The sequence below is a fragment of the Sprattus sprattus genome, assembly GCF_963457725.1.
Source record: "Sprattus sprattus genome assembly, chromosome: 12".
Taxonomy (NCBI): domain Eukaryota; kingdom Metazoa; phylum Chordata; class Actinopteri; order Clupeiformes; family Clupeidae; genus Sprattus; species Sprattus sprattus.
In genome coordinates, this window is record NC_137910.1 from 18594211 (window position 1) to 18609210 (window position 15000).

Consider the following 15000-nt stretch of genomic DNA (forward strand, 5'->3'; position numbering starts at 1 on the left):
TAATGCCCCCTCTGTATTTACTTAATATGCCACATAAAATAGGATTAATTTTCTTCATCTTGTTAGCTACATGTCGCACATGCAATATAATGTCCTCTCTATCCTCGCTCTGTTTTGTTTCAGGATTTCTTCAGTTAACTGCATTTTCAAATCAAATTCTCCCTGTCCCGCATTATGTGACTTTCTCAGTTTAAACTAAAACAGTTAAGTTAAACCTTATCCTCCTTATCCTTAATCTTTATCCCACATAAAGCCATACCCCCCCCCTTCAGTCCAGCGCTCTGCTAAGAAAATGGGCTGTTCAGGGCGCCACAGCCTCCTGGATCAGATTTTCTGTGGCTGTATGAGTGGATCATATTAAAGTATTTATTGCAGCGCATAGCAAGTAGCTGAAAATGATCCTTTATTTCTCCCTCTCCCTCTCCCTCTCCCTCCCCATCTCCCTAGCACTAACCCACACCACACCACACCCTCCCCAGCCCCTTTTGTGCCTCAAGGATCATGTCATTCCATATTTCTGTCCTCACATTGTCAAATGTCTGCATTTTATTTCTCTCTGGTATTTCTGCTGAGATTGTGGCTGGGCGCCACTGAGTGTGTGTGTGTGTGTGTGTGTGTGTGTGTGCATGTGTGTGTGTGTGTGTGTGTGTGTGTGTGTGTGTGTGTGTGTGTGTGTGTGTGTGTGTGTGTGTGTGTGTGTGTGTGTGTGTGTGTGTGTGTTTACCAGTAGACGTGGCACAATGTGAACTTCTGGAGGTCCTCATCACGTAGCATCTACATTGTAAAATGCCGAGTAATTATTCATCTATCTCATCAAGCATTGTACGCTAGTAACTTTAGAGGCGACTTATTAGTTGTTTTGTTTATTATTAACTACTATAGAGGAGTGGGGTGAGGATTAGCAGGAGGTGCAGGAGGTGCAGGCGAGTGAAGAGAAAAGAGAAACACACAGACTCTGGCCACATCACATTTAAAAGCTTTTCGTGCGGCAGGAGCGCAGTCTGGGGTGATCTGACTGTGGAGCAAATCTGTTAAACAGGGGCATGCTAGCTGCTAACCCCTCCAACACACGGATCATAAATCAGAGAGGCACACATTCAGCCCACTGCCAGATGTTCTAATAGCAGTCAGCCATCAGCAGCAGCGGCTGCATCCCTCCTGCGTTAATCATTGGTTCATGCCTGTGATCCCTCCTGCGTTAATCGTTGGTTCATGCCTGTTTCTGTGTAGCGTAAGTAGAGGGAAGAGAGAAAGGAAAGCCTCCCTCAGGTTTTCAAATCAAAACGATTCTTGCCTCTTTCTTTCCGTTTTCGCTGTCCTCTCTTTGTTTGCACTCCCTCTGGACTCTTTTTTCTCTCTATTCATTTGTCCTTTTTTCATCCTCTCTCTTTAGCTCTCCTCTTTCTCATTCTTTCCACTCACATCACCTCTCCTCTCTCGTCTTCTGAGATTCACCTTCACAACGACCTCCTGGGTATTGATCAGTCCTCACTTTATCTGACACATATCTGGACTAATGCATTTCTCAGTGAGAGAGGAACTCTACACCAGACAGACTGAACTGCCATTGTGTGTGTGTGTGTGTGTGTGTGTGTGTGTGTGTGTGTGTGTGTGTGTGTGTGTGTGTGTGTGTGTGTGTGTGTGTGTGTGTGTGTGTGTGTGTGTGTGTGTCAGGGCAGCTCCCCAATACAGAACTAACGGCTGCAGCGATGGTGTCTAACGGGTTTGTTTTCCACTACGTGTTGCTGGTGTTCCGCCTGCACTGGAATCATATTGCATCAGCTCGGGTTATTCACATGGGTGAAGAAAGATTGAGAAGTATTACAGGCAGCTGTTCTCCTCATCATGACGTTCAGCATGTTTGCTGGTAATCACCCATGGCTATGTAGTCTGTATTTTTTATATGCTCTGTGTAGAAGTGGCAGCTTTATAGGTTTGTTTGGAATTGGAACAGAGTTCTTGGCCCCTCCCCCAGTTTCTGTCCGTTTGAAAATCCTCCCTCCCTGGTGCGCATGTTTCTCTGGAATCTGGGGAAAAAATGATGAGCGCGATTGCTCGTGTCCGTTTGCCAATCTGCTGGCTCTGCAGAACAACGCTCCGTGGCCTGATGAAGCTCTTGTTCGGAGCATGTTGTGCAACTGGGCTTTTTGTTTCGTTCTGGCCTCAGTGTGCAGCCGCGCCCCCGCGGTCAGCAGTTTCAAGTTTTGCAACATCATAAACAGCAGAAATCCATCCATGTTGCTGATCCAGATGCTTGCTAACAAGGCCTTGGAATGTGATGGTTTACAAACACTGCTGAACCAGAGGAGGAGTGGGCCTGCGAATCACTATTGGAAAGAGAGAGAGAGAGAGAAAGCATGAAATGTTTTCGTTTTGTAAGGGGTCAGAATGTCTGACCTCAGTCATTTACACTGTCCAACTTCTGAGCAGCTGCTGAATGTGACCTCTTTTGATTGATTTATTTATTTATTCCCAGAATGAGAAAGGGAGGAAAAGGGAGGGAAAGGGAAAAAAAACGCAGTGGGGAGCTCAACCAAGGCACCTACATCACTTCCTGTGGCATCTGGCAATGATCAGGGGAGTTGGAAGTGCAGGAGTGAAGAAGGGAGGGAGGGATGAGGGGGACGCAGAGAGAGAGAGAGAGGGGGAGAGAGAAAGACATAGAAGGAGGAAGGAAAGAGGGAGGAGGCAGTGAAGAGTCCAGGCGAGTACAGCAACCGTTAGAACACACACACACACTGACACACACACACTGACACACACACACACACACACCCTCACACACACCCTCACACACACTGACACACAGAGGCGGTAAAGACTTCAGGCGAGTACAGCAATTGTAAGCTGTCGGTTGCCTCACATATTACTCAAACACACACACACACCCATACACACACAGACACACACACAGACACACACAGACAAGTATGCACATACATATTTAATCGTTTAACAGATGTTTCTCTTCCTCTGTCATTCTTTCCCAATCTCTTTCCCCCTCACTCTCCCTCTCTCTCTCTCTCTCTCTCCCTCTGCCTCACAGGATGACGTAGCGGCTTGTGTGTGTGTGTGTGGAGACCATAACGGAGAGCAGTCATGAGTCTCACCTCCTGGTTCCTGGTGAGCAGCGGGGGAACGAAGCATCGCCTCCCCCGAGAGATGATCTTCGTGGGGCGGGACGACTGTGAACTCATGCTGCAGGTGAGTGCAGTGGTGCCAATACACACACACACACACACACACACACACACACACGCAGACAACATAGATACATTCACACACACATGCACACAATAAATACAATCTGACAAACACACACACACAAACACACAGGCACACACAGAAACATTCACACACACACACATACACTCACACACAAACATTGTACGTTTACTATAGTAATATACACATGTACAGTATATATAAACACATACATGTGCATACATGCACATTTACACAAACACTGTACAGAAGCACATTCACACACCCCCTGTCCAAACACTGGATGAACCTGTTTGACATGCACAATCTGTGAAGCACACATTCCATGCATTCTTTCCTCCTTAAAAGAAAGGGAACCATCGCACGTCCTCCCCGGCCGTGTTAAATGTGTGCGTGTGGTTCATGACTGGTGTGGCGGGGTGTTGGGTATCGGTTTCATCCCCCCTCAGGCTGGCCACCAGAACGGGCAGCAGATACATGTGATCACATCACAGCCCATCTGTGGTCACCACGGTGACCCCTGGAAGGATGAAGGGGGTAGGGATGGCTTGTGGTTAAGACTGACTCGACTCCTTTACAGCACATGGCCTTTATACCCCTTAGGTCTGTTTACCTAATCAGCACACTGGCCAGATGCACAGGGCGCTAGAGCTGAAGAGGAATTACCTTTTTTACACTCACACTCTCTCACTGATTTAGGATCAGTGTTCTCAACCAGTCATTCAACCAGTGTAATGCAGTCCCAGCTTAGATATAGCACAGGAAATGTGTGGCTAACATGACATTCTTTACCCAAAGTTTAATAATTAACTCCATGTAAGCCGCTTTGATGAAGGAAAGGCTGTGGTATAGACATCCACGTTGGTGTCTGCTAGCGTAGGATAGTGCGCTGCTTTCCTGCTGCTTTCCTGCAGGCATTGGCAGACAGGAGGGAAGTCACAGGACTCTATTAATAGAAAGTGGGGCAAATACCACAAGGGTTGTATATTGATAGATTGATGTCTCTGTGCAAAATGAACTGGTTGCCGTAGTGTTGCCGGGGGGGGGGGGGGGGGGGAGACTCTACTGTATTTAATTTAGAGGACAGTGGCAAATATCACACCTCGTTAAGGCATTTACTGTTTTTAGACTTTAGCACGCAGAGCAGCCCATGGTCATTGACAGCTAGACAGTGGTCCCTGATGGTCTTGTATATTAAGTGCATCTTGTGCATATCCCCGCAAACAGGGAACGTCCCCAGGACGTTAACAGGACATTCGCAAGGTCCCCAATCGTCCCCAATTGGTCCCCGCCACAACGTTCGCTAGAGGACGTTACCAGAACGTTTTTGACGTTCGTAGCAAGTCTACGTTTGGTCCTTCTGTGACGTTCGCATGAGTCTTAAATCGGACTTTTAGGGAACCTTATAAATTGGTCTGTCAGCACACCTCCCCAGGACGTCATTTAAAAACGTCCCGTAACCTTTACCTGCAGGTCCTCTGCGTGACGTTCGCATGAGCCTTAAAACGGACTATTAAGGAACGTTATAATTTGGTCACTCAGCACACGTCCCCAGGACGTCATTTAATGACGTCCCGTAACCTTTACCTGCAGGTCCTCTGCGTGACGTTCGCATGAGCCTTAAAATGGACTATTAAGGAACGTTATAATTTGGTAACTCAGCACACATCCCCAGGACGTCATTTAAAAACGTCCCGTAACCTTTACCTGCAGGTCCTCTGCGTGACGTTCGCATGAGCCTTAAAACGGACTATTAAGGAACGTTATAATTTGGTAACTCAGCACACATCCCCAGGACGTCATTTAAAAACGTCCCGTAACCTTTACCTGCAGGTCCTCTGCGTGACGTTCGCATGAGCCTTAAAACGGACTATTAAGGAACGTTATAATTTGGTCACTCAGCACACGTCCCCAGGACGTCATTTAATGACGTCCCGTAACCTTTACCTGCAGGTCCTCTTCGTGACGTTCGCATGAGCCTTAAAACGGACTATTAAGGAACGTTATAATTTGGTAACTCAGCACACATCCCCAGGACGTCATTTAAAAACGTCCCGTAACCTTTACCTGCAGGTCCTCTGCGTGACGTTCGCATGAGCCTTAAAACGGACTTTTAGGGACCGTTCTTATTTGGTCCTCTGATGGTCCTCTCTGAACCAGAAGTTCCGCTAGAGAAAAATGATTTTCATTTGCCCGACATTTTAATGATAAGCCGGCCAAATATCTAGCCTATTTCTGCTTCTAAATTAGCCCATTGAAGAAAACTGACGGCCTGCATAGCTTAAATAATAACATAATCAGGTAGTTTAGAATGCAACATGTTTATTTTCCTAAGTTTACAATGGGAAACAAAAACATTTATGTCTGATGCGCGTCAATAAGTGGCCTTTAAGCGCAACCTGCTGTGGCGTTAAAATGAGCGCCGCAACATGGTCATTGCTCTGTTCAATGAGAGCAGAGATTCTTAAATTATTCGACCCTCTTGTGAATCCTTTGCACAACTTACTGTGACTATCAATTACCTCGCACCTGAGCCAAGAGAACTTGTCACTCCATAACGACATAAACGCCCGACATTTCAGCTTTTTCTTTGGTGATGCTGTTCGAACATCTAGGGCTTCAGGTATTCAGTGTTTGGAAAGTTCACTTTCTACATGAACTTGCTCAGTTCATTGTTGATAATTCATAATTTTGAACTACGTTCACAGCTCCAATTTTCAATATGAGGCGAGTGCTATAATTTTTCAAAATCTCTGTCTGCAATACCGCTCTCGGCTCTTCCGCGCGCTCACGCACGGTAATAAAAGGAAACGCGCAACACTGCAGGTATTACAGGTTCATCCTCGTCAGAAGGTTTACCCTCATCAGATGTTTTTGGCCTCTGAAAAAAAGCTTTTAAGGCTAGTCTGCTTGGCCATGTTGGATCCTTCTCACTCAGTTCGCTCCTCGTTTGAAACCGAGGGTTTGCGCTTTAAAATGCAGCATATGCGTGTTGTTAAATAACTTTCTAACGGCAGATTAGCCTGTTCCTTTTAAACATAATAAGGCGGGCAGTGCACGTTTGCTTTATAGGCCTTACGTAATATTAGGATTGTTGTCAAAATTGTGTTTGCGAGACGGGATTTTTAAAGAAATTCCAATCAGACAATTTGACCGGTGAGCTCTTCGTTCTGTTGCACCATCTTTGAAGGCCTGTGGAAAGCTCAATATGTTAAAGCTAGACACTTGGTCACCTTCCTATGTATGCATTGTATTGGAATCATGCAGACATTACATTTATAGCACAGATCAGTACAGAAGCATTCATATTTATTTTATTTCATCATTCTTAGTTTGGCTAGTTATTCTGCCTCCCTGCCCGCACGTCCGTGATGTGCCATGGATGTTAATTAAAAAAGGAATCATTACGGAAAACCCTCAATGCGTAGTGACTGAGATTGCTACAATATGCTTTTCCTCAAACCCTCGGAAAAAAAGACTAAGTTTGTTGGCTGTCTCACACTGTGATAAACCTGTTAAAGTGGCACTATAGTAATCAGACAGTGTTAGGACAGTAGGTAGCGATCTCGTTTAGTAATAGGAAGGTTTACGGTTCAATTCCCATGCCCGCAATCAAGTTTGTAATCGTGTGTGTCTGTGTCTATGCATATCATATGAAATGTGTAATATAAATGAACTTGAACTTGTGTGTGTGTGCGCACTGTAAGCAAAATGACGGCTCCGCGATCTATTATTATTTTATTTTCTTCATTTAGCTCAGCAAAAACGGTCGTGCCTGCTACGTCCGCGGTGCATCCTTGAATAACGTACCCAGGACGTCTAAAATAGGTTTTGTAGATGTCACCACAATGCCCTCAGGACGTTCTTGCAACTTCCTGCAGAACGTCCCCAGGACCTATAGAAACACGTTCCCCAGACGTAACCACAATGCCCTCGGGAGGTGCTTGCAACGTCCTGCATAACGTCCCCAGGACCTATAGAAAACGTTTCCCAGTTGTCACCGCAACGTCCTCGGGACGGTCTTGGAACGTCGTGCAAAACGTCCTAAAGTTGTCACGGGAACCATACACATTTACGTTTTTAGAACGTTCAGAGAGACCATTACGGGACGTCTAGGGGACGTCATTTTGCTTACAGGGATAGCATTTGTTAGTTCAAGACAGGAGAAACATAATGACAGACAAGAGAATGAGCAAAATCAACATACCACGCCTTTGGAATAGCATTAGGGTAGCGATTCTAGAAAAATCTTTTTACCGTGGGCGGGCTTTGTCCATAATATATTCCTCTTTGAAGACGTCTCATGCCAGCATGGTTAATTGGAGCTTAAATTAACTTCCTGCATGTTTGTGTTTTTGCTGCAGAGCGCGACGAGAAAATTCACGCCAGTTAATTGGATTACACTAACATGGGCAGTTCTCCTTTGCCCAGCACATGACCTCTGAACTCCAGCGAGCTGTAATCCTCTGCTCTGGTTGCCTGAGGAGCTCAGATACAGATGGAACACGGGGACATCAGTCTTACCTGGCTTCATTTCTCAGCTTGTGTCTAAAGTTACGCCATTAAACTCACAGACAACAAGTGTGATGGCATCAGCATGCTACGTTTAAAATGTCATCTTCTGTCTCAATCGCTGTCAAAAGTTATAGACAGAAGTTATAGACAGAAATCTGTGGGATATTTTGACTGCACAATTGATGCATTTTGACAGAAGCACAAGTATCAGGTGGTTGTTATCAGTGATTTCTAAACTAGATGCAAGTATAATTATGTTGCGTTTATGTTCAAATGAAATGTGTCACTTATGCGGACGAAAAGCTTAAAAAAAAAAAAAAAGTGTTTTAACTGTACCTGATCTCCCCTGTTCTCGAATCTAATTTTGTAACCAGTCTGGCAAGGATCCAGTGGACTGGCAATTAGCGATTAGCTCCATGAAGAAATGACCTGCTAACAGGTGTTTCAAAAACATAAGGGAGCACTGAACATAAAACAAACTCAGTGACTGAGTCTGAGTCACTGAGTTTGTTTTATGTTCAGTGCTCCCTTATGTTTTTGAAACACCTGTAATTATGTCCCCCATCACTGTTAATCAAACATAGTGCTTACTGTGTTGCTAGTGAGGTTTAGTGTGTCCCCTACACTGCTGTGAGGATCACATGTGGTTCATCCCCTCCCTTTTATTGTGTTGTGTACACTGGGAATAAAGAGGGATGGAAGGGAGGGAGGGAGGGAAGGGATGGGCATCTTTTTGGAAGTTTACTTTGGGTTCATGCAGGCAGGCCGTGACAACATTACGTTTTTCTCAGAGTATTCATTTCCATGATAGACATGACAATACGTAGCCATATTTATGTCCAAATTGTTATAACTACACATTGTGAAAGACAAGAGCTACATAATCATGGCCACTCTTCCTCATACAGACAGACATGGAGTTGGAGTTGATACTGAGAGCACAATGCTGTGGGGTAGTGGTGGCGGTAGTAAACAAAAAACAAACAAAGCTCTGTTGTGTAAATGGAGTCCAATATGAATCCTGGGAGCTGCCCCTAGCCTGAAGGATCATGGGTGGAATATGGAATATTCCCCACAGGGCAACTCTTAGGCTTTCAGCATGTGATGGAAGTTAACTGCCACCCTTTGGCCAAGTGGTTAAGATGCCGATATTTTCCCTGCAGATATTTTCTCCAGAAGACATAGACTGGATGTTTGTGTATTTGTGTTCACTATCACTTAGTTGGTTTCACTAATATGAATTTTCATTGATATATGATGATTGGAAATGTATTTGTAGACCAGACAGATGAGTTGGGAATTTGAAGGGCTTTTTATGGTCTGGTTAACTTTCAGAGGAACGTCCTCAAACAGCCCCCTGGTGATAATATCTGTTTTATATCCTTTCTCGGTAGCCCCCCTTCATACTACGTAATTCAAGATGTGAGGAACCATATGGAGAGCCAAAACTGATTTGGAAGTTTCTTGATGTGGGAAAAGCATACAACCGTTAGCCTCTTGGCAAACTGATATAGGACCTCTTTTAGGAGGGTGCAGATCCTGTCACATTTATATCTGTGGGAAATGTTTGTGGCAAGGCTACTGGCTGCACCTACATCTCTCCTCTCTTCTGTGTCCGTCTGAAGGGGTGGAGAGGAGAGGAGAGGATTGGAGAGGAAGGGAGAGGAGAGAGAAGAAAAGGAGATGAGAGGGGATGAGAGGAGAGGAGTGGAGAGATCTCCTGCAGTGGGTGATGGCAAAGGTGAAGAGGTCAAACAGCTTTGTGCCCTCAAGTGCAGAGGTCCCATCAGACACCCCTCGCTGCCCCAGCATGGTGGACATGTGTGAGGGCTACTCTCCCTGACAGCAAATATCTCTATCTATCTAATTATCTCTCTCTCTCTCTCCCTCTCTCTCTCTCTCTCTCTCTCTTTGTCTTTCTCTCGCTCCCTCTCCCTATCCGTTCTATCTGCCCAACTTTGTGAGTAAACACACAGACCCAAACACATACACACATACACACACACACACACACACACACACACACACACACAAACATGCACACAAATGAATATTCACAGGTACACTTACCTAGATGCACAGCAGAGAAGAGAATCTATAGCACAGCAAATGTGTTGATGCAAAGACGCCATCAGTACATGAGATTCCCTGTCAGAGGCAGAGGGGTTTCCTGCTCATTGCCAGTGTGGGTGGTTGTCCTCCTCCCAGTGTTTAGTGTGGTGGGCTCTCTGCTCAATCCTCATGTCTACTCTGACGTCGTCTCGTTTGGCCTGCCTCAGCCACTAACCTAATCTACCTAAACAAGGTTGACTCCCTCAGAGGACTGTGTGTGTGTGTGTGTGTGTGTGTGTGTGTGTGTGTGTGTGTGTGTGTGTGTGTGTGTGTGTGTGCGTGTGTGTGTGTGTGTGCGTGTGTGTGTGTGTGTGTGTGCGTGTGTGTGTGTTTTCATTAGCTTGCAGCATTGGGTTACCACATTCTTTGCCGTACAGGGCAAAACATTTTCTTATCCGCTCCGTATCCATATGTTAGAGTATGCGGTGAATACTGATTCAGCCCCTAACAGCCGGAGCGCAGAACAGAACACAACAGCAGAGCAAAGTCTATGTGGTGTAAGTCTCATTCTGCTGCTGGTCTCATTGATTTCAGTAAAATGACAGCAGAAATGTTGATGAGGTGATGGGTTTGTGCCAGGAAATCAGATCCTGTTCCCTGTCATGCATAGTGTGCGTGTGTGTGTGTATGTGTGAGGGTGTGTGTGAGGTTGTGTGTGTGTGTGTGTGTGTGTGTGTGTGTGTGTGTGTGTGTGTGTGTGTGTGTGTGTGTGTGTGTGTGTGTTTCGGTGTGTGTGTGTGTGTGTATGCATGAGTGGGTGGGTAACGAATGGCTAGTTGAATGCAGCATGCACTGTGGGTGTGTATGTTAGACAGGGTCTGTAATTGTGCGGCTGCATGTCTCTAGTTGTATGTGTGTGTGTGTGTGTGTGTGTGTGTGTGTGTGTGTGTGTGTGTGTGTGTGTGTGTGGTTGTGTGTGTGTGTGTGTGTGTGTGTGTGTGTGTGTGACAGTGTGTGTGTAATGGCACTTACCCCATTACAATGTACTGAAGTATTGAAATGTGACCTTCTGAGTGTTGGATTGAGGCTACATTTTCTGGCATGTTGGTATGTGGAGAACACACTGCTATCTAATTCAGCTCTGTCCTTATCATCTCAACAACACCCATTATCTCTCAGAACATCTCTTTCCACAGATGCACAAGGAATACAAATCACTACATCTGTTTAGAAACACACTGGACACACAAAATGCTCTGATAGAATTACTGACTCATGTATTTATGTGTCTGTTTTTGTCTGTGTGTGTCTGTGTGTGTGTGCAGTCACGGAGTGTGGACAAGCAGCATGCTGTAATTAACTACGAGATGGCCAACGATGAGCACAAAGTCAAGGACTTGGGCAGCCTCAATGGGGTGAGTGAGGACACAGACACACACACACACACACACACACACAAACACAAACACACACACACACACACACACACACACACACACACACACACACACACACATGTCTGCAGTTTGTTATTTTTTTCATGGTTTTTGTGTTTTGTAATCTTTATAAGGCTGTACTGCACAGTCTATCATACACTGTAAACCTGAACAAGTTCAGAGAACTCAAAACTTTTGATGTAACCGATTACATAAGAAAATTTGAGTACGTATATTATTTTTTTAAGTAAACTTAACTCAAAAATTATACATCGGCTATTCTGATTTTTTGTGTTATCATTTTAATAATTTTTGAGTTCTCTGAAGTCATATTATTCCAAAATTGTAAAGGATTTAGTCATGTCAAATATTTGTGTTTCTCTGGGTCTTTCTCAAACTAGTTATTACGCCCTTACAAGTTTTTGAAAGGGTATCTTCCTTACGTTCCAACTTCTTGCGCAAGCTCTTACTGTAGAGAGAACTGTCATTGGTCAACCGCCTTCCCAATGTTGCCACTGCATTTACATTTACGATTTAGCAGACTCTTTTATCCAAAGCGATTGACAAGGAATTTTGCATTTATAGATCATGAGCAGTTTAGGGGTTCACACTTATAAACTTGGTAAGGAGGAATGAGGAATCAAACTAGCAACCTTCCAACCTCTGGATTACTAAACAACTCCTCTACCTTAAGTCTGCTGTGTCCGTCTCTCATCACAAGAGCTTTGCAATGGTGTTCTCAACGACGTTGATGACGTCAGATACTAAAATGTTTTGAGTTATCAGGCAATGTTAACTCAAACAAATACATTCCAATACAATTAAAACGTCTGCACTTGCTCAGAAAACTAATACATTATAAGTTGGGTCAACTAAATACCAGGTTTTAAGTACTGAATACATAATGTTAATGATTTAGTAGAACTGTCTGGGTTTACAGTGCAGCTTTAAGCCTAATCTCCCCTCAGAATCAATGTGTGTGTGTGTGTGTGTGTGTGTGTGTGTGTGTGTGTGTGTGTGTGTGTGTGTGTGTGTGTTCTTAGATAAGGTAAACACTTATTTTCAGATCTGGATAAAACTCTTTTAGTGTTTAGGCAAAATCTTCAAAACAGAACTTCAGAAGTCAGGCAGTTCAGTTCGGAGCAAAAGAAGGTTTATGTTTGCCAGTATAACACCTACAGCATAAACCTAAGCAAGTCTCGAGACTATACTAACTTTACAGAGTTTTGCATTCTTTTTTTATGCAACTGATGAATTATGAAAATTGAAATTATGAAAAAGCAGCATTATAAAACAAAAATGTTACACAGTGAGTAAATGATTTAAAGTTTTATTTCCATCTAGTTTTTCTAAACTGCAGACAGGAGATGAAGAAGGGGGCCTTGTGTTTGACTAAAATAATAAAACACACACTACATTCTCATCATGCGGGAACAGCTGACCCGGGACAGATTTCTGGAAGTTTCTGGACCTGGTCTGGGTAGTGATAAAGTGTGTATGTTTGTTTTTTAATGTGTGGATTTGAGTGTGGGTGTTTGGTGGTTTGTGTGTGTGGGTGTGGGATGGGTGGGGTGTGTGTGCATTTGGGTTTGGTTGTTTGAGTGTGTGTGTGGTGGGGGAGGGGTGGTCCGTGTGTGTGTATTTGTGTGTGTGTTTGTGCTTGGTTGGATGTGTGTGTGTGGATGTTTGGTTGTTTGTGTGTGTGTGTTGGCGGGGTTGTTAGTGTGTGTGTTTGGTGTGTGCGTGTGGTGTTTGGCGTGTGTGTGTGTGTTTGGTGTGTGTGTGCCACAGCATACCTTCCTTTTAAATATTCATGAACGATCTGCAAAAGCACTGCTCTAAACAGTCCCTCACTCCCCCTCTCTTTCAGTAGGGCCTGTGTAATTAGTGCAGAGATGCTCCAGCTCTCTCCTCACAACAACACTGGGCTCTTCACATGTCTCTTACTCCTCCAATCATCATTACATATAATGAGGCTAATTGTCTCGGTTCAAAACCGTACAATGCAGCGAAGATTGAGTGGGATTGATAGGGGCCGTCCCATACTTCTCAGTAGCGCCATTCAAGTCTAGTGTGTGTTTGTGTGTGTGCGTCTGTCTGTGTGTGTGTGTGTGTGTGTAATATGTGTGTGTGTGTGTGTGTGTGTGTGTGTGTGTGTGTGTGTGTGTGTGTGTGTGTGTGTGTGTTTGTTCAAGAGCCATCTTGTTTTCGTGTAGGGTAGAATTATAATATTCATTCCTGCCTGTCCAAGTAATGTAGGGAGTGCTGAAAAACTAAACGAGGAGTGTTTTATGGAGGACGCTGCCTCACGAGTGCCTGTTTTTAATGTGTGGCTATATTTCACTTCAAAATCCTGTGGTTATAAGAGTCGTTAAATTAAAACAGTGAATCTCGTTTGAGAGGTTCTTCTGTGAGCCACGTGTCCACCACTCCCACCGGCCTCTCATCCACAACGCAGAGAAGAAGCTGTTCCGGTCTCCTAGTCTGAATCATGTGGTCTGTATCCTCGCGGCTCAGGGAGACCAGCCAGTCGCACTCAGCACTGCTTCTGATCCATGGACAGGAAGTGCAACTTATGACCCGCATCCTCATGACTCATACCCCGACAGTAAACTTCCTGACTGGCTGTACTGAGCCAATCACTGCCTTAAGAGTTTTGTGCATATGAAAGTATGAACATGAATATTTGCTCTCTCTCTCTGTCTCTCTCTCTCTGTCTGTCTGTCTCCCTCTCTCTCACACACACACACGCAGACACAAATGCAGGCGCATAAATAAACACACACACATGTGAGCACTTAAATACACCCATAAACACATTCAAACACTCCCTTTGTGAAAGCAGTATTGTATTTCACTTAACTGCTTTTTTTTAAGGGTTTAATATATTATACATTTGCCGTATGAAGCCTCCCAGTGGACATAGTCAGACCATAAACACGCAAATTGATACACATTAAATCCAAACCACCGCTTCTAGCACTCATCCCCCTCCTGTGTAATTCTGCAGAAACTAAAAAGCACAGAGAAACCCTCTCGCATGAACTTGTGCCAGAAGACTCCAGAATATTCCATGATGTCTAAAGCTTCACTGTCAACAGATTAGCTTACAGACCCTAACCTATACCCTGCAATATTGAGATGTCCTTGTGTGTGTGTGTGTATGTGTGTACGTGTGTGACTAAGACTGTGTGTGTGTGTGTGTTTGTTTGTGTGTGTGTGTGTGTGTGTGTGTGTGTTTGTGTGTGTCTGCGACTGTGTGTGTGTGTGGGAGGGAGGTGCATGTCTGTGGGTGCTAGTGGGTGGCTGGTTACATGGAGCGCTGTGTGAGCATGTACGTTTGACAGGGTATGTAATTGTGATGAAAGAGTGAACTGGCCTAAAAAGCTGGGCTTTAAATACAGCAGCATTATCTCAGGCCACAGTGCTCCCAGCTCAGTCTGGATAGAAACCCACTGGCTCTGACAACACGGCTCTCTGCAGAGGCCAGGATGGTACTGACTCATCCCTGCGGGGGAAACCAGAGCTGAGGATGCCCAAAAGTACCTCTCTGCCCATCCCAGTTAGTGTCAACTTCACCTGGGACTCCAGGAGGAGCACGGCTTTCACATCTCCAGGGTTTAGCCGACGGAGAACGATTTCTCTGCCTAAGTATGTAGAGCCTTTCATGGATTAGTGAGAAGTGGTTTAAATGCACACCAAGGTCTCAGTGAGAACGATTGCTCGACCTAGATGAGCTTACACTAGGTGTGTCTCAAGAATGTGAGAGAAG

General features: G+C 44.7%; 1 protein-coding gene across 5 annotated transcripts in view; it reads left to right on the top strand.

Moving 5' to 3' along the window:
• The window catches only part of cep170aa (centrosomal protein 170Aa), a 63027-nt gene that overhangs the window by 9957 nt on the left and 38070 nt on the right, over positions 1 to 15000 (top strand). For all 5 annotated transcript variants that reach the window (XM_080848445.1, XM_080848446.1, XM_080848447.1 and 2 more), the window contains exons 2-3: positions 3047 to 3204; positions 11118 to 11207. In XM_080848445.1, the coding sequence (XP_080704571.1) occupies positions 3100 to 3204; positions 11118 to 11207 (195 nt within the window). In that variant the 5' untranslated portion in view covers positions 3047 to 3099. The remainder of the gene's footprint in view (positions 1 to 3046; positions 3205 to 11117; positions 11208 to 15000) is intronic.